Raw genomic sequence first — 23,925 nt, forward strand, 5'->3', positions numbered from 1 at the left:
TCCTCCATTGCCTGTCCACTATAGCATGCCCACAGTGCACATACTCCATTGCCTTTCCTCTTTAGCATGCCCACAGTGCATATCCTCCATTGCCTGTCCACTATAGCATGCCCACTGTGCATATCCTCCATTGCCTGTCCACTATAGCATGCCCACAGTGCACATCCACCATTGCCTGTCCTCTGTAGCATGCCCACAATGCACATCCACCATTGTCTGTCCACTATAGCATGCCCACAGTGCACATACTCCATTGCCTTTCCTCTTTAGCATGCCCACAGTGCACATCCTCCATTGCCTGTCCACAGAGTATAAGGCCCGGTTCATTTCCCCTGAAGGTCCCCTCTCTGCTCTCCCCTCTTTGCTCTCCGCGCCCCACCTTCTACTCATAGCTGATCCTTGCTCTGGCGCATGCGCTATACATTCCCGCCCAGCCAATCAAAGTAGCAGTAGACTTGAGATAGGAGGGGCGATCAGAGGTCAGGTCCGTCTCCTGCGCATGCGTGGACTGTCCGCAGCGACATCTTGCCCATAGGTTGCTGCAATACCCCGAGGATTGTATATTGGAGACCGGGAGAGTGACAGGTACCCGGGGAGGGGGGATATGGAGGGGGCACCGGGCCGTGCCGGGTCCGTGCCTGGGATCGCTGGGACCGATAGTACACCTTCTGTGTGTGTGCAGCTGCAGGGGGAGCAGAAGTCTCAGGCAGATCTTGCAGCCTCTGCTGGGAGTTGTAGTCCCTCTCCGGATGGAGGGTCACGTGTTTCCTTTGTCCTGCACACAGTGTATGGGGGGGAGTGCTGGGAAGTTGTGTGGAGGAGATCGGTGCCGGTCGCTGTGTGTGTGGTGTGCTCTTCTGATCGGGGATTGTATTATTTCATGTGAGTGGTGCTGGCGATGTATGATCAGTCTGGTTGTACAATCTCCTATGAAGCTGGCCATAGACTGTACAATCTCTGATCTACCAACCACTATGGTCTGCCTGCTTGCATACAGTATGATTGGACAGAATAGGTAAGCTCTTGCATTGCATAGTCTTGGTAAATCCAAAGCTGATGGTTTGGTCAGATTGTAACGTGTATGGTGACCCTTGGGCTACCCATACACTATACAATCTCCTTCAGATCTTCTATTGGCTATGTAGCGCAATGGTCTGCCTGCATATAGCATAGTTTTGGTAAATAGGCAATTGTGCGATCAGATTGTATAGTGTCCGGCTAGCTTTAGATTGACCAAACTGTGATTGCCAGTCCGTTCAATGTGTATCTGATCTGGCAGGCTCTTGTATTACGTAGTTGTTGGAAGATCTAAAGGAAATTGTACAAATCATTGGAATGTGTTTGGCCGGCTTCAAAACCCCTATTGTGTCCCCCTTGAGGAGCTTTCCCCTCAACTTCCTGACCTGGTGACGTAACATGATGTAAGAGGAAACCTTATTAAATGTGGCAGAGGCGGCATTAATAACCCAATCCATGTTCTAACCCTTCCCCCACACACTCAAAATAAGTCTTGGCTGAATAGAATATTTAGAAATGGAAGGTGAGGGTTCTACAGAAAGTTGCCTGCCGGTTATCACCATCTCTACTCCTGTGCCAGCTTGTGTTCTTTGGTGAATTCCAACTTGGAACTTTGCTTCCACCATCACTGTCCATTTTGCCTTGACTTTTACCAGGTTAATCTTCTGCTTTACATCACGTCTGCCAGCCGTTTCCTGGATGTCCTCTGTCCCCCATGTTTTGCCTTTCCACTCAGGTTTCTTGCGATATGGCCATACCATTGACCCTTTTCTCTTCAATATTCCTTCCAACCGATGTGGTTTGGCTACATTGACTCTTTTGCAGAACCTCTTCATTCCTGACCAGGTCCATCCAGCTGAATTCTCAAGATCCTCCTGGAGAACCACAGTTTAGAACTTGTGATCTTCTTAGGTTTTAGAGATATCGTGAGGGAACGGATCCCGATTTGTGACTGTGGCAGTGTTTTTCTTTGTGATTAGAGGGATATTGTTCCTCACCAGGTCTTGGTGGTCCCAACTCTGATTTGAGCTTTGTTCTTCTGGTTTTCCTTAACCTTTGTGACAATGTATTGGAAGTTGGATTACTCGCTTTATCTTGGCGAACTTCATCTTTCATGACATTGTGGGAAAAATGCTTCTCTTCCATACCTACGTTTGTAGAAATCTTCCTTTGTGTTTAGAAGGAGATCGTTCCTCCTCAGGTCTTGGTATCCCCAGACACTTTGGCCTTGGTGATTTCAACTCTAACGTCAACGTTGTTATTCAGGTTTTAATTGATCAATGTTAAAGGGTTGGAAGTGGGTTACTTGCTCTATTGTTTAATTTTCAAGCCTTAGTTTTAGTTCTTTGTCTCCCTTTGTTGATTACCTATTTATTTTTGTTCAGAGTAAGGTTCGCCCCAATGCCTTTTATTCTCACTGAATGAGAATGTTATCCAGCTCCTGCAGCCTCTTGGGATGTTCACATCAGATATCCCAGGAGGCATCAGAGACAAAGACACCTGGCTGGAGGAGAACCTGTTGGCACGTCATCAGTGAGTGGTTGCCAGAATCCAAAAGAGGCAGCCAACTCCCGATGATAGTAAATGATGGTGGTGGTGTGGGACCTGGCGTGTAGCAGCAGATCGGTGGATCCCTACAGAACAGCGCTGGATTTACTGGGTGGCTGGGTATGTTTCTTGAGCTCAACCCAGCATAAAGGGCAAGAGGGGATGGAGTTACTCTTTAACAACTTCAACTTGGAAGTTGGGTTACTTGCTCTTTCTTGGCGCACTTCATCTTTCATGACATTGTGGGAAAAATGTTTCTCTTCCATACCTACGTTTGTAGAAATCTTCCTTTGTGTTTAGAAGGAGATCGTTCCTCCTCAGTTCTTGGTATCCCCAGACACTTTGGCCTTGGTGATTTCAACTCTAACGTCAATGTTGTTATTCAGGTTTTAATTGATCAATGTCAAAGGGTTGGAAGTGGGTTACTTGCTCTATTTTTTAATTTTCAAGCCTTAGTTTTAGTTCTTTGTCTCCCTTTGTTGATTACCTATTTATTTTTGTTTAGAGTAAGGTTCGCCCCATGCCTTTTATTCTCACTGAATGAGAATGTTATCCAGCTCCTGCAGCCTCTTGGGATGTTCACATCAGATATCCCAGGAGGCATCAGAGACAAAGACACCTGGCTGGAGGAGAACCTGTTGGCACGTCATCAGTGAGTGGTTGCCAGAATCCAAAAGAGGCAGCCAACTCCCGATGATAGTAAATGATGGTGGTGGTGTGGGACCTGGCGTGTAGCAGCAGATCGGTGGATCTCTACAGAACAGCGCTGGATTTACTGGGTGGCTGGGTATGTTTCTTGAGCTCAACCCAGCATAAAGGGCAAGAGGGGATGGAGTTACTCTTTAACAACTTCACTACTGGGCACTTTGACCCGGGCAGGAAAGAGGTGAATTTCCAGCTTTCAGCGCTGTCACGCTTTGAATGTCAATTGCGAGGTCGTGCAACACTCTACCCATATGAAGTTTTTATCATTGTTTGAGACAGATAGATCTTTCTTTTGGTGGTATTTTATCACCACTGAGTGTATTTTGTGCTAAAAAAAAAAAAAAAACGAAAAACGACCATAAAGTTTGAAAAAAAAAAAAACGTTTTTCTTAGTTTCTGTTAGAAAATTTTGTACATAAGTAATTTTTGTCCTTCACTGATGGGCGCTGATAGGCGGCACTGGGTGCTACTGATGGGTGCTGATAGACGGCACTGATAGGAAACATCAATGAGCAGGGACTGACTGGCATCACTGCTGGGCACTGTTGGGGCTGCACTGATGATCAGTGCCCTGATTATCTGTACAGGTCTCCCCTGTGAGGAAATGCCGCTGATCAGCTCTCCTCTCCTCACACTCTGTCAGTGTGAGGAGAGGAAAGCCAATAACTGGCATTGCCTGATTTGGATACAGCTGGTCACTCTTTACTGAAATCGGGGATGCCCCATGTACCAGGGACACAGCGCGACGCCGATTGCCACGCTTGCGCACCCGCAGAGAGTGGGGCGGCGTCATATGTTCCAGAACAATAGCGCCACCCTGCCGCCGTCATTTGCTTATAAGCTGGGCAGGAGGTGGTTTAATAAGTGTCGGAGGTATTCCTTTAGATTCTGCATGCAATATCATTTGGATAGCTTACTTTCTGTATAATCTTGGGTTCATATCTTGGAATTCCAACACCTCCACAAGCACCTTGAAACGCTTCATCTTTATACACTTAGCGGCCACTTTATTAGGTACACCAGTTCAGTTGCTTGATAACACAAATTGATAATCAGCCAATCACATGGCAGCAACTCAATGCATTTAGGCATCTACACATGATGACGAGTTCAAACCGAGCATCAGAATGGGAAAGAGAGGGGATTTAAGTGACTTTAAACGTGGCATGGTTGTTGGTGCCAGACAGGTTGGTCTGAGTATTTTAACCACTTTGGAAGATTTGGCTGCTCAATGACCAGACCATTTTTTTGTGATACGGCACTGTGTCGCTTTAACTGACAATTGCGCAGTCGTGCGACGCTGTACCCAAACAAAATTGGCATCCTTTTTTTCCCCACAAATAGAGCTTTCTTTTGGTGGTATTTGATCACCTCTGCGGTTTTTATTTTTTGTGCTATAAACAAAAGAAGAGCGACAATTTTGAAAAAAACACAATGGGGGTTATTATCTAAGGGAAAATCCACTTTGCACTGCAAGTGCACTTGGAAGTAAAGTCGCTGTAGATCTGAGGGGGACATGCAAGGAAAATAAAAAAACAGCATTTTAGCTTGCACATGATTGGATGATAAAATCAGCAGAGCTTCCCCTCATTTCAGATCTACCCCTTAGATTTAGAGCGACTGCACTTCCAAGCGCACTTGCAGTGCAAAGTGGATTCATATATGGAAAATGTGCAGCGCTAAGCAAATAATGATCAATATCAAAAATAAAATTGACATATGAAAAAAAAATCAATAAAAATAGTGACACGCGTTCCGTGAGAATTCATGTCCAAGGTGTAAATAGAAAAAAAAAGGGGGGGGGGGGGACACAGACAAGTCCCAAATGTTTTCCAAAAGGGTGAAGTTCAAAACATAAATGGGTGACAATCACAGAACTCCTGAGTGAACATCCAAAATGTGACAGAGGTAACATAGATAGGAGTTCTGTGACTTGTTACCCATTTATGTTTTGAACTTCACCCTCTTGGAAAACATTTGGGACTTGTCTTTGTGTCCCCCCCCCCTTTTTTTTTTTTTTTTTCTATTTACACCTTGGATATTAATTCTCATGGAACACGTGTCACTATTTATATTGCTTTTTTTAATATGTCAATTTTATTTTTGATATTGATCATTACTTGCTTACCGCCGCACATTTTCTATATATATTTCTGTTTATTTTACACTTTTGTGCTGGCTGCTATTGAGTGAACAGCGCGGTACATTTTGTTATTTACGTGCAAAGTGGATTTGCCTTTCTTAATAACCCCCAATATCTTCTACTTTTTGCTATAATAAATATCCCACATTGTTTTTCAAAAAAACTAATTTTTTTCCTCAGTTTAGGCCGATATGTATTCTTCTACATATTTTTGGTAAAAAAAAATTGCAATAAGCGTATATTGATTGGTTTGCGCAAAAGTTATAGCGTCTACAAAATAGGGGATAGATTTAGGGCATTTTTATTATTATTATTTTTTTTTTGTTACTAGTAATGGCGGTAATGTGCGATTTTTATTTATTATTTTATTTATTTATTTATTTTTTTTAACTGCAATTTTGCGGCGGACAAATTGGACACTTTTGACACATTTTTGGGACCATTGACAATTATACAGCGATCAGTGCTATAAAAATGCACTGATTACTGTAAAAATGTCACTGGCAGGGAAGGGGTTAACACTAGGGGGCCATCAAGGGGTTAACTGTGTTCCCTAGGTGTGTTCTAACTGTGGGGAGGGGATGGGACTGACTAGGGGAGGAGACCGATCAGTCTTTTTACTTAGTATGAACGCACGATCTGTCTCCTCTCCCCTGAAAGAACCGGGATTTGTGCGTTTACACACACAGATCCCGGTTCTCGTTCTGTCACGAGCAATCGCGGGTGACCGGTGGTCATTGCGCCCGCTGTGTGCCCCTAGTGGCCAAAAGGTGAAGCGACGTATCGTAATGTCATTTCACCCAGTCGTGCCATTTTGCCGCAGTAAAACTGGCGGCTGGACGGCAAGCAGTTAAAAACCGCTAAACTACTGAGATTTTCACCCAAAACCATCTCTAGGGTTTACAGAGAATGGTCCGAAAAAGAGAAAATATCCGGTGAGCGGCAGTTTTGTGGACAAGAATGCCTTGCTGATGTCCTAGGAGAATGGGCAGACTGGTTTGAGATAATAGAAAGGCAACATTAACTCAAATAACCACTCGTTACATTGGTAATGGTAATGATTAAGCACAGGTTGGATGTGTGAACATGTTGAACCTTGAAGCAGATGGGCTACAGCAGCAGAAGAGCACACCGGTCAGACTGGTGGTGATGTAATGGTGTGGGGGATATTTTCTTGGCACACTTTGGGCCCCTCAGTACCAATTGAGCATCGTTTAACCTCCCTGGCGGTTTTCCCGAGTGTGGCTCGGGGTTAAATTTCAGCACCATTAGCGGTAACCCCGAGCCACACTCGGGATTACATTGCAGGATCCTGGTGCGGCGTTACTTACCTTGTCCCCAGGATCCTGTGATGTCCCTCCGCTGTGTCTGTGGGCTCTGTCCTCCGTCCGATGCCTCTGTGTGCCAGGCTCCGTTCCCTGCGAGTGTCGCCACGCACGGGGGCGGAGCCTGTCGTCAAATTCAAAAAAGTGAAAAATCATAACATACAATACACTGTAATCTTACAGATTACATTACTGTATGAAATTATTTCACATCCTTATTGTCCCTTATGCTTTGGCCCATGCCCTGCATGCAGTTTTATGTGATATATACTGTTCTTTCTGCCTGGAAACTGGAGATTGTCCATAGCAACCAAAATGTGTCCCTTTACGTCAAAAGTGGTTTTAGACCAGCTAGAAAACAGCGATAGTAAATTAGAACACTTGCAGAATTGAGCGATAGTGAATCGTGGGGAAATTTATTTTGTTATTATATTATTATTTTTTTTTTAATTATTTATTTATTATATTATAATTTATGATTTTGTGTTTTCAAACTTTATCATACCCGGGATATCTACTAGACTCTTGGTGGACAGATTTAAGTGTGTTATTGCTAAGAATTACAGGCCTATGATATAAAGCGCCGAATTTCTATGCAAAATAATTGTACCGATTGAGACGCAAAAATCTGACATAATCATACCGCCAGGGAGGTTAAACACCGCGGCCTACCTGAGTATTGTTGCTGACCATGTCCATCCTTTTATGACTTCCTTTTATGACTTTTATGACTACAGTGTACCGGTTCTTTATGAGGATGTCGTGCTTGACTTGATTAAATGCCTTGGCAAAATCAACGAAGCATAGATGTTTCATTTTGCTGTGTTGTGACGCTCCTGATGGTGCTCATTATTTTGGACCAAATCTATATTGTAATGGGTCAATTTTTGTCTTGGAGTTTTGAATTTAAGCTGGCTAGAATTCTCTCGAATTTCATCCGACACCTGGATCCATGTAAGTTGATTTAAAAAATTGACTGATTGAGCCGCGTGGAAAATTATCGGCTGAACATTGACTACCTCCGATCAGATGTAGTCACTATTCAGGCAGGTGTTGTGGTTATCTGAATACAATAGCTGGCAGTGGAGATTCCTCCATCCACACTGTTTAGCAATTGGAGGAATCCATGGAAATCCCATTTAGCCATCTATAGATAACATTGTGTGTTAGATTATTTTTGTTAATTCCTTCATTGTTTGTGGTGTGAAGGCTCTTGCCTGATACTCCTTACGTTTTTTTAGGTTATTTTATTTATTTTCTTTGGGATAGCTAAAATAGTCTATAGCCATTCTTCGGGAATATCTAGTACTAGTTTAGTCTTATTCAGGTGGACTTGTTCTGTAATGTTGATGACGTTGTCCCAGCTACTTCTTGACGTCCAATAAGACTCTTCAGGAATCTTCTCACCTTGATAAATGCCTCTTGTGGTTTGATGAAATGTTTTAATATTCTTTTCTGCTCTTTTTAACATATTGAATTTGTTTATTATCAGTGCCTGTGGCCTTGTCACCCAAGATTTGTATTGCTTTCTTTCTCTCATAATTTGTTATTTATCTAGCCTAAGGGTTGTGGGGTCTTCTACTTCCTTGTCACCCAAGATTTATTGTTTTCGTTGTCTATTAATTTATCTATCTAGCCTCAGGTTACGGGGTCTTCTTCCAGGGGGGCTTCTTCTTCTTCTTCTTGGGGGCTTCTTCTTCTTCTTCTGGGGGCCTTCTTCTTCTTCCGGGGGGCTTCTTCATCTTTTTCCAGGGTGAACCACGCTGCGCCCCGTGGTTGGTCCTGCAGTCTCCTGGGACCTGTGATGTGTCCTAAGCGGCTGCGGGGTAAGGAAGGGAGGGCCAAACTTACACTTAGATCACCGTGGGGGATCTGAGTGGAAGTGGGAGCGGTTACCCGTACCCCCACCCTTAAAAAAAAAAAAAAAAAAATACATTCCAAATGTGGTCAGGGGGAAGTAGGGAAAAATGGAACTTCCCATTTTGGGTGAGGTCCTGCTTAAGGCACCATTCACACCAATGTGTGTGTGTGTGTGTGTGTGTGTGTTTTTTTTTTTTTTTTTTTTTTTTTTTTTTTTTTTTTTTTTACGTTCACATCAATGCATTTTCGTGCCTCTGCATTTTTTGGGAAAGGGTCAGGGACTTTTTTAAAAGCAAAACGGTGCTTCTTTGGTTCAATAGCCTTCAATGGAGAAGCTGCAGAAAAGCATATAGTTCATTTTTAACGCGATTTTGCCACAATTTGTGGTTTTGAATCTGTCCAACAACAAATTTTCCAAACAAAAAAATAGCATAAAAAATGCAAAATCGGAAAGCACTGCGGAAATGCATACATACATTGGATTCCAGCAGCAAGAATCAGTGGATGATAGATGTAGGCAAACAGCAGTGACTTGCTCAGCCTGTATGAAGCAATGACAGGCTGAGAGGAGCCGTTACTGTTTGCCTGTAGCTTTCCCAGTAGCCAGTACTCGAATATTCTCCCATACATTCCAGTTTGTGGCCGTTCCCTCTCCATCCTCCTGCTATTGGGCCTGCATTGTACTTGATGAGGTCACAGCGCCTGTGACTGCCAGAATGTCAGTTAAACTTTAATGTTTTTGTATGTGTTTATCAAAGTGTTACCAAACCCAGGACTCTGCATTCACTATCTGTTCTCCCACAGTACACAGAACATGGAAATGCTATTATTTTAGTAAATATAAACTGCTAAATGCCTTTTCTCATCAGCAGTATATAGCAGTCTTATGGCTTCCATCAGTGCCTGGTTAAAGCTTGTAGGAGTAGTTTTCATTCTCCACTGACTGTCCTATAAGGACCCTTTCACACGATCGGACCGTTCAGGTCCGCCTGTCAGTTTTGACGGAGGACCTGAATGGGCGCTCCATGTTAGCCTATGGAGCAACGGATGTCAGCGGAGACATGTCCGCTGACATCCAATCCGCTAAAAGCAGACGGATGTCCCTACGTCCAGGTCCATCGCTATCGGATCGGGTGAGATCTGACGAAAACTGCCATGCTGTCTGTTTTCATCCGATCCCTCCATAGGTGGCAGTGGCGCCTGACAAGCCCCTCCTCGCTCAGTGAGCAGAGAGGGACCTGTCATCCGCCGGCTCAGCGGAGATCAACGGACTGATCTCCCGCTGAGCTGGCGGACTCCGTGGAAGCCTCGTGTGAAAGGGGCCTAAGGCTGCAGGACCCTTGACTGTGTTGATTGGTCTTGTGCTGATCACATGCACCCTCCCAAGCAAAAAATAAAAATAACACCAAACTGAGCATGTGCAGAGTGCCCCCACGGCTCTGTTCTATCTATGGATTGGGGACAGTGAAAGAGGGGGGGGGATCAGAGAAGACAGGATCAAACAGTCTTTTTACACAATGCAGAGGATAAACCCCTTAGGTTCCACAGTGATTATAACAAGAATGCTTTACTGCATATACAGACAGAATTAACTGTTGTGGGTTTAGTAACACTTTGCAAAAATTGATACATTTTCTTCCCTTTTTGTTCATTTTGTTGCTTTCATAGGGTCCCCATATACCAGGTGTCTCCAAACTTTCTAAACAAAGGGCCAGTTTGGCCAGTTTACCGCCCTCCAGATTTTAGGAGGGCAGGACTGTGGCCATCAGAAGTACAAAATGTCAGAGCATCAGTGATAGTGAACAATCCCCCATCATTGGTGTCATCGTGCCCCACAGTTGGTATCATTGGGAGGAACTGTGCCCTATCATTGATCTCATTTGTTGGGAATTGTGCCCCACCATTGGTGTCATTGGGTGAAATCGTGCCCTTCATTGGTGTTTGTGAAAATAAAATAGTGCCCCAAGGGCCATTTGAAAGCAAGCAAAGGGCCGCATCTGGCCCCCGGGCCATAGTTTGGAGACCACTGCCATATATCCTCCACCTGTACTGTCCACCATTGTTCCCATCATTATAACAGAGTTCCAGCCTGTACAAAAAAAAAGTCAGCAGCTACAAATACTGTAGCTGCTGACTTTTAATATAAGGAACACGTACCTGTCCAGGGAGCCCACGATGTCGGTACCCCAAGCCGATCCGTCCCTTGGCTCCGGGTGCAGGCACCGGCTTTGTGGCTTCATAGCCTGTTTCTTACTGTGCATGCGTGAGTCGAGCTGCGCTTTCTGAAAGATCCCTGCTGTCTTCTTGGACCTGTGTGTCCCAGAAAGCAGTGGGGGAAGGAGGAGGGGCCGGACATTGCATAGATCTCCGCACAAGATAGCGGCGATCTCACCCAGAAGAAGATGATACCTGGTTTTGACAGGTATCCGACCCCCCAAAAAATGGCAAATGTGGCAGCGGAGGGGGGGAGAGGAAGCAAACAAGCAAAGCTTCCCCTTTTGGGTGGAGCTCCGCTTTAAGGTCTTTTGAAGTTTCTCATATAAGATCATATGTTGCTATACGCCTGCATCATGACTGATGTGTTCTTCTCACGTGGCTTAAAAGAGAAGTACGGTATGTGTGTTTTTTTTTTTTTTACAGAATTATACTTACCTAGGTGGATGTTGCATCTGTCCCCCGGCATCTCTTCACTGAGAACCGAGCAATCGAACATCGCTGATGGCTCGGTTATCACAGCTCCCCGAGCGGAGAGATGCTGATTGACAAGCAGCAGCAAAGCTTCACTTCCTGTTTCCCTTAGTAAGGAGGCTTCACTTCCTGTTTCCCTTAGTAAGGAGGCTTCACTTCCTGTTTCCCTTAGTAAGGAGGCTTCACTTCCTGTTTCCCTTAGTAAGGAGGCTTCACTTCCTTTTTCCCTTAGTAAGGAGGCTTCACTTTTCTGTTTCCCTTTCGGTGGATAGCCATCTGCTCCTCCACACTCACTGAAGCTGGCAGATCCAGACTTTATTGTCGGGATGACGTTGTGCCTGGACTGATCTGTGTGACGTCAATAAAGAGCGGACTTCAGAGCGCTCTCTGCTGAGTACGGGGTCACAGGAGTGCAAAACAAATTGCACTCCTGTGACCTAGGGGAGAAGCCCTGCCAAACGAGCTCAGGCTGGACTTCAGCTTTAAGCCTTTCCGAGTACGGAGTGACTTTTTATTGCCGCTTTTCGCCCTTCTGGTTCTAGTTTCTCTCAGGAAATCACACCTTTCCTTCCTTTACAATCTGCTTTTAACAGTTTTATCATTTTTCAGCCAGGGAGGACAAATGAATATGGAATATGGACTGTCCAGTCCAGGAGCCAGCTCCGTTGACGATGGGTACTAGAGAGAACCTCAAAAGTTCCTCTGCCAGCTGTCATTTTTAAGGATCGTTGGCTACCTGGCTCCTGGGATTAGTGATCGCTCGTCTATTTCTTGGAGTCGGGCGTAGGATGCACTTTCTTCTTTTGGCATTTGTTTCTGAAGGCTCCATTATATCAATGTTCAGTCTGCCCACCTCTTCACAAATCATCTGCTGTATCCCCACTTGAATATTTACTCCATGTTGCTTTTCCTTTTTCCTTAAGAATATAACTTGTGCAACCTGTTACTTTTCTTGCATTGATATCTCAACCATCAGTTTATTTGGGAGCAGTATTTTGGAAAACTATCTGGGGGCTTGATGGGTAATCTGTTTTGATTTTTGTTATTTTTGTTATTGAGTTAATGTTTGTTTTAAAGCCAAGACAAAAGAATTAGAAACCTCTTTCAGGTTTTTATTGCTTTCTGTGTAGCTGTTGGGGAGAGTTTCCTTTCATAGTCTTGTCATTGTCATTAGGACTGACATGATGGGGGGAATTTACTAAAACTGGAGCACACAGATTCTGGTGCAGCTGTACATAGTAACCAATCAGCTTCTAGGCTTTATTGTCAAAGCTTTATTGAACAAGCTCAAGTTAGAAGCTGATTGGTTGCCATTGCAGAACTGTACCAGATTCTGTGTGTTCCAGTTTTAGTAAATCTCCCCCTGATGGGAAATCATCTCTATGTTGGAGCACACTCTCAGGGGTATTTGATCACCCAACTTTTCAGATAGCCAGCAGTTAGGTAAAGTGACATCACTTGCATATCTGCAGCAGGCAAAAGCCAGAATCCAAAGCAAGTATTTTATTTTATTTATTTATTTATTTATTTTACAAAATAAGATTGTTTTGTTTTGTTTTGTTCTGTGTGTGTTTGTTTGTTTTTTAATTTATTTTTATTTATGACAGCGGTGGGGCTGTCATCAAAGAGGACCATTTCTTACTTCTGTGCATTACATACACATTTCATACACAATGCTGAGGGCTTTCTAGTGTGCTTTTGCTTAGAGCGGGGTGATATGAATTCACGGAGGTCTGATCAGTGAAATTTTCTTCCAGCGGAGGTCTGAATTTTCGCATGTTTGGTCAATGACTCAGATCCTTCACCGCACAGCCCCCCCCCCCCCCACATTTATATCACAATCCCAATATTACATCAGTGTCTCAGTCCCAAGCACATCACAGCCCCCCCCCCCCCGCTTCACATCACAGTCCCCCCCCCTCTTCACATCACAGTCCCCCCCTCTTCACATCACAGTCCCCCCCTCTTCACATCACAGTCCCCCCCCTCTTCACATCACAGTCCCCCCCTCTTCACATCACAGTCCCCCCCTCTTCACATCACAGTCCCCCCCTCTTCACATCACAGTCCCCCCCTCTTCACATCACAGTCCCCCCCTCTTCACATCACAGTCCCCCCCTCTTCACATCACAGTCCCCCCCTCTTCACATCACAGTCCCCCCCCGCTTCACATCACAGTCCCCCCCTCTTCACATCACAGTCCCCCCCGCTTCACATCACAGTCCCCCCCGCTTCACATCACAGTCCCCCCGCTTCACATCACAGTCCCCCCCTCTTCACATCACAGTTCCCCCCCCCCGCTTCACATCAGTCCCCCCCTCTTCACATCACAGTCCCCCCCTCTTCACATCACAGTCCCCCCCCCGCTTCACATCACAGTCCCCCCCTCTTCACATCACAGTCCCCCCCTCTTCACATCACAGTCCCCCCCGCTTCAGATCACAGTCCCCCCCGCTTCAGATCACAGTCCCCCCCGCTTCACATCACAGTCCCCCCCTCTTCACATCACAGTCCCCCCCTCTTCACATCACAGTCCCCCCCTCTTCACATCACAGTCCCCCCCTCTTCACATCACAGTCCCCCCCTCTTCACATCACAGTCCCCCCCTCTTCACATCACAGTCCCTCCCCTCTTCACATCACAGTCCCTCCCCTCTTCACATCACAGTCCCTCCCCTCTTCACATCACAGTCCCTCCCCTCTTCACATCACAGTCCCTCCCCTCTTCACATCACAGTCCCTCCCCTCTTCACATCACAGTCCCTCCCCTCTTCACATCACAGTCCCCCCCCTCTTCACATCACAGTCCCCCCCCTCTTCACATCACAGTCCCTCCCCTCTTCACATCACAGTCCCCCCCGCTTCACATCACATCACAGTTCCCCCCCCCCACGCTTCACATCACAGTCCCCCCCCACGCTTCACATCACAGTCCCCCCCCCCGCTTCACATTATTACAGTCCCCCCCGCTTCACATTATTACAGTCCACCCCTGCTTCACATCACAGTCCCCCCCTCTTCACATCACAGTCCCCCCCTCTTCACATCACAGTCCCCCCCTCTTCACATCACAGTCCCCCCCTCTTCACATCACAGTCCCCCCCTCTTCACATCACAGTCCCCCCCCTCTTCACATCACAGTCCCCCCCGCTTCACATCACAGTCCCCCCCTCTTCACATCACAGTCCCCCCGCTTCACATCACAGTCCCGCCGCTTCACATCACAGTCCCGCCGCTTCACATCACAGTCCCAACCCTCTTCACATCACAGTCCCAACCCTCTTCACATCACAGTCCCCCCGCTTCAGATCACAGTCCCCCCGCTTCAGATCACAGTCCCCCCCTCTTCACATCACAGTCCCCCCTCTTCACATCACAGTCCCCCCGCTTCAGATCACAGTCCCCCGCTTCAGATCACAGTCCCCCCCTCTTCACATCACAGTCCCCCCTCTTCACATCACAGTCCCCCCGCTTCACATCACAGTCCCGCCGCTTCACATCACAGTCCCAACCCTCTTCACATCACAGTCCCAACCCTCTTCACATCACAGTCCCAACCCTCTTCACATCACAGTCCCCCCCGCTTCACATCACAGTCCCCCCCACTTTACATCATAGTCCCCCCCGCTTTACATCACAGTCCCCCCCGCTTTACATCACAGTCCCCCCCGCTTTACATCACCGTCCCCCCCGCTTTACATCACAGTCCCCCCCGCTTTACATCACAGTCCCCCCCGCTTTACATCACAGTCCCCCCCGCTTTACATCACAGTCCCCCCCGCTTTACATCACAGTCCCCCCCGCTTTACATCACAGTCCCCCCCCGCTTTACATCACAGTCCCCCCCGCTTTACATCACAGTCCCCCCCTCTTCACATCACAGTCCCCCCCCCGCTTCATATCACAGTCCCCCCCTCTTCACATCACAGTCCCCACCTCTTCACATCACAGTCCCATCCCCCCCTCTTCACATCACAGTCCCATCCCCCCTCTTCACATCACAGTCCCCCCCCGCTTCAGATCACAGTCCCCCCGCTTCAGATCACAGTCCCCCCGCTTCAGATCACAGTCCCCCCGCTTCAGATCACAGTCCCCCCGCTTCAGATCACAGTCCCCCCCGCTTCAGATCACAGTCCCCCCCGCTTCAGATCACAGTCCCCCCCGCTTCAGATCACAGTCCCCCCCCGCTTCAGATCACAGTCCCCCCCGCTTCAGATCACAGTCCCCCCCCGCTTCAGATCACAGTCCCCCCCCTCTTCACATCACAGTCCCCCCCCTCTTCACATCACAGTCCCCCCCTCTTCACATCACATCACAGTTTTCCCCCCCCCCGCTTCACATCACAGTCCCCCCCCACGCTTCACATCACAGTCCCCCCCCCCCCGCTTCACATTATTACAGTCCCCCCCGCTTCACATTATTACAGTCCACCCCTGCTTCACATCACAGTCCCCCCCGCTTCACATCACAGTCCCCCCGCTTCACATCACAGTCCCCCCGCTTCACATCACAGTCCCCCCGCTTCACATCACAGTCCCCCCCGCTTCACATCACAGTCCCCCCCGCTTCACATCACAGTCCCCCCGCTTCACATCACAGTCCCCCCGCTTCACATCACAGTCCCCCCGCTTCACATCACAGTCCCCCCGCTTCACATCACAGTCCCCCCGCTTCACATCACAGTCCCCCCGCTTCACATCACAGTCCCCCCGCTTCACATCACAGTCCCGCCGCTTCACATCACAGTCCCGCCGCTTCACATCACAGTCCCGCCGCTTCACATCACAGTCCCGCCGCTTCACATCACAGTCCCCCCCTCTTCACATCACAGTCCCCCCTCTTCACATCACAGTCCCCCCCTCTTCACATCACAGTCCCCCCCGCTTTACATCACAGTCCCCCCCGCTTTACATCACAGTCCCCCCCGCTTTACATCACAGTCCCCCGCCCCGCTTTACATCACAGTCCCCCGCCCCGCTTTACATCACAGTCCCCCGCCCCGCTTTACATCACAGTCCCCCGCCCCGCTTTACATCACAGTCCCCCGCCCCGCTTTACATCACAGTCCCCCGCCCCGCTTTACATCACAGTCCCCCCCCCCGCTTTACATCACAGTCCCCCCCCGCTTTACATCACAGTCCCCCCCCTCGCTTTACATCACAGTCCCCCCCCTCGCTTTACATCACAGTCCCCCCCCCGCTTTACATCACAGTCCCCCCCCCGCTTTACATCACAGTCCCCCCCCCGCTTTACATCACAGTCCCCCCCCCGCTTTACATCACAGTCCCCCCCCGCTTTACATCACAGTCCCCCCCGCTTTACATCACAGTCCCCCCCCGCTTTACATCACAGTCCCCCCCCCGCTTTACATCAAATTCCCCCCCGCTTTACATCACAGTCCCCCCCCCGCTTTACATCACAGTCCCCCCCCCGCTTTACATCACAGTCCCCCCCCCCCCGCTTTACATCACAGTCCCCCCCCCCCGCTTTACATCACAGTCCCCCCCCCCCCGCTTTACATCACAGTCCCCCCCCCGCTTTACATCACAGTCCCCCCCCCCGCTTTACATCACAGTCCCCCCCCGCTTTACATCACAGTCCCCCCCCCGCTTTACATCACAGTCCCCCCCCCCCGCTTTACATCACAGTCCCCCCCCCCGCTTTACATCACAGTCCCCCCCCCGCTTTACATCAAATTCCCCCCCCCGCTTTACATCAAATTCCCCCCCCAGCTTTACATCACAGTCCCCCCCCCGCTTTACATCACAGTCCCCCCCCCCCGCTTTACATCACAGGCCCCCCCCCGCTTTACATCACAGTCCCCCCCCCCCGCTTTACATCACAGTCCCCCCCCCGCTTTACATCACAGTCCCCCCCCCCGCTTTACATCACAGTCCCCCCCCCCCGCTTTACATCACAGTCCCCCCCCCCCCGCTTTACATCACAGTCCCCCCCCCCCCGCTTTACATCACAGTCCCCCCTTCCCGCTTTACATCACAGTCGTCGTCCCCCCCGCTTTACATCACAGTCGTCGTCGTCCCCGCTTTACATCACAGTCGTCCCCCCCGCTTCACATCACAGTTTCTGCTTCACATCATCCCCCCCAACCCCCCCCCCCCCCCCCCCAAGCACTACTCTTACCTTTTACATCACCCTCCTCCGACAGCACTACTCCTCTTGCATTACCCCCCTCCCCCCACAGTACTGCTCCCTCTTCACAACACCCCCCCCCCCATAATAGTGTGCTCTGCCCCTCACATCAACCCCTCCGCAACACTACCCCTTTTACATCCCCCACCTCCTTCTCCAGCATTACCCCCTTTCACATTTCTTCCCCTTTCCCGGCACTGCCCCCCCCCCCATTCAAATCGCCCTCCCCCACCCCACAGCACTGCTTCTACTTTACATCACTCCCTCCAAACACTACCCCTACCTTTTACGCCACTCTCCTCCCACAGCACTGCTCCTCTTGCATCACACCGCTCCCCTTTGCATCACCGCTCCCCTTTGCATCACCGCTCCCCTTTACATCACCGCTCCCCTTTACATCACCGCTCCCCTTTACATCACCACTCCCTTTCAAATCACCCTCCTCCCACAGCACTGCTCCTCTTTTGCATCACTGCCCCCCACCCTTTTACATTTCCATGCCCCCACAGTACTGCTTACCTTTCACTTTACCCCCCCCCCCATAATGGTGTGTTCTGCACCCTCACATCAAACACCCCACAACACTACCCCCTCTACATCCCCCATCCCCAGCACTGCCCTCCCCCCACCTTCAAATCACACACACATACTGCACTACCCCCTTCACATATTCCCCCCCATCCTTCACAGCCATGTCCTTCTGCCCCCCTGCATTCTCCTACCTTACACAGAGCAGAGAGCGAGAGGCAGGATAGTAATGAGCTGAGGGTGGGAGGCACAGCAGCACGAGAGCTGCCGAGGTTAATGTTTCATATTACCAAGCTGGTGATTGGTTGCTAGGACCACCCTGCGTCCTAGCAACCAATCACCTGCTGGTTAATTTGGAATGTTAACTCGTGCAGCTCCCGCCCTCCATTCAGTGCTTCTGTGCCTCCCGCTCTATGCTCTGCCTTGAGAATTACAACGACAGAGGCCAGGGGAAAAGTACATTCTCCTAAATGGCGCAGCTACCGCGGCTTGGATGGGAGAGCAGCTTGGTCCTTTTTTTGATGCCTAGTTTAGAGTAACAATCTGTCTCAGAACTTTGCTAATCTGTTGCAGTTGGCTGCCCATAAAAATAGGTGCTGGTATTTACTTTTTGCACTTATTCAAGACCAACTGTTAATGGTCTATTTAGCTGACCAAAAGGGAGCAAATAAGAGAAGTTAATTGTTATTTTTTTTTTACACTTTAATATCATCACTAGATGCCCCCCAAAAAGCCCGCCCAGGGAAAAAAGACGCTGGAGCCACCTTCGGTGGATAAAGAGCAGGAGGAGGTGTCGCCAGGGAAGAGAAAAAGACAGCAAGATACGAGCGCTGAGCGGGGGTCCAAGAGACCCTGCCAGAAAAATAATGCTACCCAGGAAGCAGCGGAAGCTCCAGGGTGCAGCACAGGTAATAAGGCAGTATTGTATGGATGGACCGTTGTATGTATTATTGCTCTGTGAGCGAGTGGTGTGATGAATCCTCTCTTTATAGCCTTAAATCATGAAAGTCAAGATACGAAAGCCAAGCCGGGGTCCAAGAAATCCTGCCGGAAAAAAAAGTCTGCACCAGAAGCCTCGGAAACTCCAGAATGCAGTGCAGGTAATAAGGCAGGGATTACATGCATGGCCATTTTATGTATTGCTCTATAAATTAACCACTTCAGCTCTGGAAGGTCTACCACCCTTCATGACCAGGCCATTTTTTGCGATACGGCACTGCGTTACTTTAACTGACAGTTGCCGGTTGTGGGACACTGTACCCAAATACAATTGATGTCCCTTTTTCCCCCACAGATAGAGCTTTCTTTTGATAGGATTTGATCACTTCTGCGTTTTTTATTTTTTGCACTATTGATAAAAAAAGACCGACAATTTAAAAAAAACAAAACAAAAAAAAAAAAAACACTGTTTGTTACTTTCTGCTATAAAACATCTCCAGTAAAAAAAAATGTAAAAATCTAAATTCTTCATCAGTTTAGGTCAATATGTATTCTACTGCATATTTTTGGTAAAACAAAAATCCCAATAAGCGTATATTGATTGTTTTGCACAAAAGTTATAGGGTCTGCAAACTATGGGATAGATTTTTGGGATTTTTATTTTCTTTTTACTAGCAATGGCGGCGATCAGCGGCTTATAGCGGGACTGTGATATTGCGACGGACAAATCGGACACCTAACTGACACTTTTTAGGAACCAGTGACACTGATACAGTGATCAGTGTTAAAAATATACACTGTCACCGTTCTAATGACACTGGTTGGGAAGGGGTTAAACATCAGGGGTGATAAAGGGTTATATGTGCTCCTAGAGAGTGCTTTCTAACTGTGTGTGGGGGGGGGGGGGGGGGTGGTTGTACTGTGGGAAAGCAGAGTGCAGAAAAGCAAGATCACTGCCTTCCCTTGTCCCAGAACGGTGATCTGCCCTGTTCACAAAGGCTGGTCGCCGTCCTGTCTGTACCTCAAATGATCGACGGGTCCCGGCAGACGCAATGTCCAATCAGTGGGAGCGGGTCCCCAGTGGCAGGTGTGCGCACTCTAGACCCGGAAGTGCAAAATTGTTGTACCAGTACATGATTCTGCACAGAGCAGCCGCCCTGCCGCAGTAAATGTGCGTGGGGTGGTCAGCGTCAAGTTAAAGAGGAAAATTTGGGGTTCATAAAAAAAAAAAAAAAAACCCACCCCTCATACTCTCCTCTATGCTGCAACATCGGGGTGATACTGCAGCTGTCCCACGATTGCTCTCAGACCAAGAACTGAACGATCGCATGACCGCTCAGCTCTCGATCTGCTCAGAATGGAAAGCAGTGATTGGCAGTCACCACTCACCTAGATTTAGGGGAGGAGCGGGCTGGCTTCAGCTCTCAGCCACGCACTGGATTCAGATGTCAATCGGGCAACAATATGGTCGGGATCTTTACAGAGCAAAAGTAAGTGTACTCCTGTGACCCAAAAGATAAGTATGACTAAAAAAAGCTTTGGCCATACTTTTCTTTTAATTATGTAATGGATCCTATCCTTATAGGTTTACAAAATGGAGACCAAGATAAGAGTGCCAAGCCGGGGTCTAAGAAATCCGGCAGGAAAAAAAATGCTGCAAAGGAAGCTCTGGTGTGCAATGCAGGTAATACGTCAGGAATGTATGGATAGGCATTGTATCTTTTTTTTGTTCTGTGAGCGATTGATGTTTTGAATCCTCTCCTTAGTTTTAAATTGTGAAGAACAAGATACAAGCGTCAAAGGGTCCAAGAAAACTGTCCGGAAAAAAAATGCAGCACAAGAAGCACTGGAAACTCCAGAGTGCAGCACAGGTAACAAAGGAGAATTTTGCAAAGATGGCCTTTTTATGTATGGTATGTGTACTAATTATATGATGATTGTTCCCCTTTAAAGGTTTAAAAGATGGAGATCAAGATACGAGTGCTAAGCCGAGATCTAAGAAATCCACCTGCAAAAAAAATACTGCAGAAGAAGCTCCAGAGTGCAGCACAGGTATTAAGGCAGAAATACATGAGTGATCATTTTATGTATTTTTCTTCTATGACTGAATGATGTGATAAACCTTCTCTTTTACAGGAGACCAAGATTCAAGCACCAAGCCGGGACCTAAGAAACGTGGCCGGAAAAAAAGCGCAGCAAGCGAACCACCAGAAGCTCCAGAGTGCAGCGCAGGTATTAAAGTTGTTCTAAAGGCAGAAGGTTTTAATTTTTTTTTTTTTCGGTGTGCAGCAGCCCCCCTAATACTTGCCTGAGCCCCATCTGGACCCAGTGATGTTGCACAAGAACTTCAGCTGCCCGGGACTCTCCCTTCTGATTGGCTGAGATACAGCAGCAGGCAGCACGGCTGCTGTCATTCAAAGTCAGTGAGCCAATGAGGAGAGGGGGGTGGGGCAAGCCGTGGCTCCGTGTCTGAATGGACACACAGAACAGTGGCTCGGCTTGGGTGCCCCCATAGCAAGGGACCTTAGAAGAGGAGGATCTGGGCTGTTCTATGCAAAACCACTGCACAGGGCGGTATAACATGTTTGTTATTTTTAAACAAAAAAAAAAAGTGATCATTTTATGTATTTTTCTAATATGACTGAATGATGTGATGAATCTTCTCTTTACAGGGGACCAAGATTCAAGCACCAAGCCGGGACCTAAGAAACGCGGCCGGAAAAAAAATGCAGCAAAAGAACCACCGGAAGCTCCTGAATGCAGTGCAGGTAATAAGGCAGAGCTATACAAATGACTGTTGTGTGTATTTTTGATCGGTGAGTTTTATTATGTCATGAATCATCTTCCTAATGTTTAGAAAACGTAAAAAATAATTATATTATTTTTCGGTGAAACCTTTGAATTTATGTCGTTTTATTTCTTCTAATTGTTAGGACCGAGATAATGGGTATTAAAGTCCCACAAATAAAATGGTTAAAAACACTGCTGCAAAGAAACCTCAAGGTCCTGAGCCATATACATTATGTTTTTCCAGATTTTAAGGCATTGTGCCAGGGCACCCCTGAAGAAACTTCAAGGCACCCTGGTTGAAAAAGGCTGCCATAGACACACTCCTAAACTTTGTGGACAGCCTTCCCAGAAGAGTTGAAGCTGTTATTAGCTGCAAAGGGTGGGCCAACTCAATACTTTATGGGCTAAAGCTGGATACACACTATGCAATTTTCTGTAGATTTTTTTTTCCTTCAGATTTACCAAAATCATATAATTTGCGGTCAAATCTTAAGCGTTTTAATTTGTATGCAATCAGGCAGGCCCTTGCACTACATGGTTTTGGCAAATCTAAAGGAAATCTGACAACAAAAGTTGTATAGTGTGTATGGGGTCTAAGACTGGGAGGCCATTAAAGTTCATGTGCGTGTAAAGGCAGGTGTCACAATACTTTTGACAATATGGTGTCTATACAAGAACATGTGGAGGATTCCTCAGTACTACAAACAGAAATCAAGCTAAATAAATAAATAACTGATCTAGACTCCACTCGACTATCACATGATATTTCCAAAAATTGCCATCTACTTTAATTTACTTAAACATACACGTCAAAAAAACTTGGCTAAGGTGATTAAAAGCAAAGTATAGGAATTCAAAAAACAATCGTACTCACCTAGGTGGACACAGATTAGTCTAATGCTGCATTTATCCCCTGCCGTCTCTAAAACGGAGAACCGAGTGATCCTATGACCACTGATTGCTCGGTTCAGTGAGCAGAGAGTTGGTGACAGTCAATCACCATCTCTCTGCTCTGGCCCTCCAGTGCTCACTGGAATGCTGGGCTGTGGAGGGCCCGGGAGTGCCTGGCTCAGGCTGCCTGCGGAGTACTGAGAGGCTGAGCCAGCTGCCCGTCAGGCATCTAGGTGGATCCCGACATTAAAGGATAAGTTCACCTTTTGTAATATGTTGCACCCACTTTCAGGGTGTAACATGTTAAAAATGCAACATGTTACACCCTGTAAGGCGGCACTTCCTTGCAGAGTGTAACTGCCTGTCCGTATCTGAGGTACAGGCAAAAGCTACACACAGTCTGCAGGACCATGGCATTACACCCACGATCTAATGATTGTGGGTGCAATGCTTTACGAGTCCCTAACCCAAAAAAAAAGTGTGTGTGTGTGTGTGTGTGTGTGTGTGTGTGTGTATGTATATATATTTATTTTATCACAAAAGTGAGTACACCCCTCACATTTTTGTAAATATTTTATTCTATCTTTTCATGTGACAACACTGAAGAAATGACACTTTGCTACAATGTAAAGTAGTGAGTGTACAGCTTGTATAACCGTGTAAATTTGCTGTCCCCTCAAAATAACTCAACACACAGCCATTAATGTCTAAACCGCTGGCAACGAAAGTGAATACACCCCTAAGTGAAAATGTCCAAATTGGTACCAATTAGCCATTTTCCCTCCCTGGTGTCATGTGACTCGTTAGTGTTAAAAGGTCTCAGGTGTGAATGGGGAGCAGGTGTGTTAAATTTGGTGTTATCGCTCTCACTCTCTCATACTGGTCACTGGAAGTTCAACTTGGCACCTCATGGCAAAGAACTCTCTGAGGATCTGAAAAAAAGAATTGTTGCTCTACATAAAGATGGCCTAGGCTATAAGAAGATTGCCAAGAGCCGGAAACTGAGCTGCAGCACGGTGGCCAAGACCATGCAGCAGTTTAATAGGACAGGTTCCACTTAGAACAGGCCTCGCCATGGTCAGCTCATTGTCATATCCAGAGGTTGTCTTTGGGAAATAGACATATGAGGGCTGCCAGCATTGCTGTAGAGGTTGAAGGGATGGGTGGGTCAGCCTGTCAGTTCTCAGACCATACACCGCACGCTACATCAAATTGGTCTGCATGGCTGTCGTCCCAGAAGGAAGCCTCTTCTAAAGATGATGCACAAGAAAGCCCGCAAACAGCTTGCTGAAGACAAGCAGACTAAAGTCATGAATTACTGGAACCGTGTACTGTCGTCTGA

At 47.4% G+C, this 23,925-nt stretch overlaps 1 protein-coding gene across 1 annotated transcript in view; it reads left to right on the plus strand.

Annotated features, from left to right (window-relative positions):
- The first annotated feature begins 456 nt into the window (after positions 1 to 456).
- Positions 457 to 23,925, plus strand: part of DDB2 (damage specific DNA binding protein 2) — a 63,244-nt gene continuing 39,775 nt past the window's right edge. The window contains exons 1-8 of the mRNA XM_073604351.1: positions 457 to 585; positions 18,682 to 18,871; positions 18,956 to 19,063; positions 20,488 to 20,586; positions 20,669 to 20,773; positions 20,856 to 20,954; positions 21,039 to 21,134; positions 21,575 to 21,670. Coding sequence (XP_073460452.1) covers positions 18,682 to 18,871; positions 18,956 to 19,063; positions 20,488 to 20,586; positions 20,669 to 20,773; positions 20,856 to 20,954; positions 21,039 to 21,134; positions 21,575 to 21,670 — 793 coding nt within the window. The 5' untranslated portion in view covers positions 457 to 585. The remainder of the gene's footprint in view (positions 586 to 18,681; positions 18,872 to 18,955; positions 19,064 to 20,487; positions 20,587 to 20,668; positions 20,774 to 20,855; positions 20,955 to 21,038; positions 21,135 to 21,574; positions 21,671 to 23,925) is intronic.

Source organism: Aquarana catesbeiana, linkage group LG11, assembly GCF_042186555.1.
Source record: "Aquarana catesbeiana isolate 2022-GZ linkage group LG11, ASM4218655v1, whole genome shotgun sequence".
Lineage (NCBI taxonomy): Eukaryota > Metazoa > Chordata > Amphibia > Anura > Ranidae > Aquarana > Aquarana catesbeiana.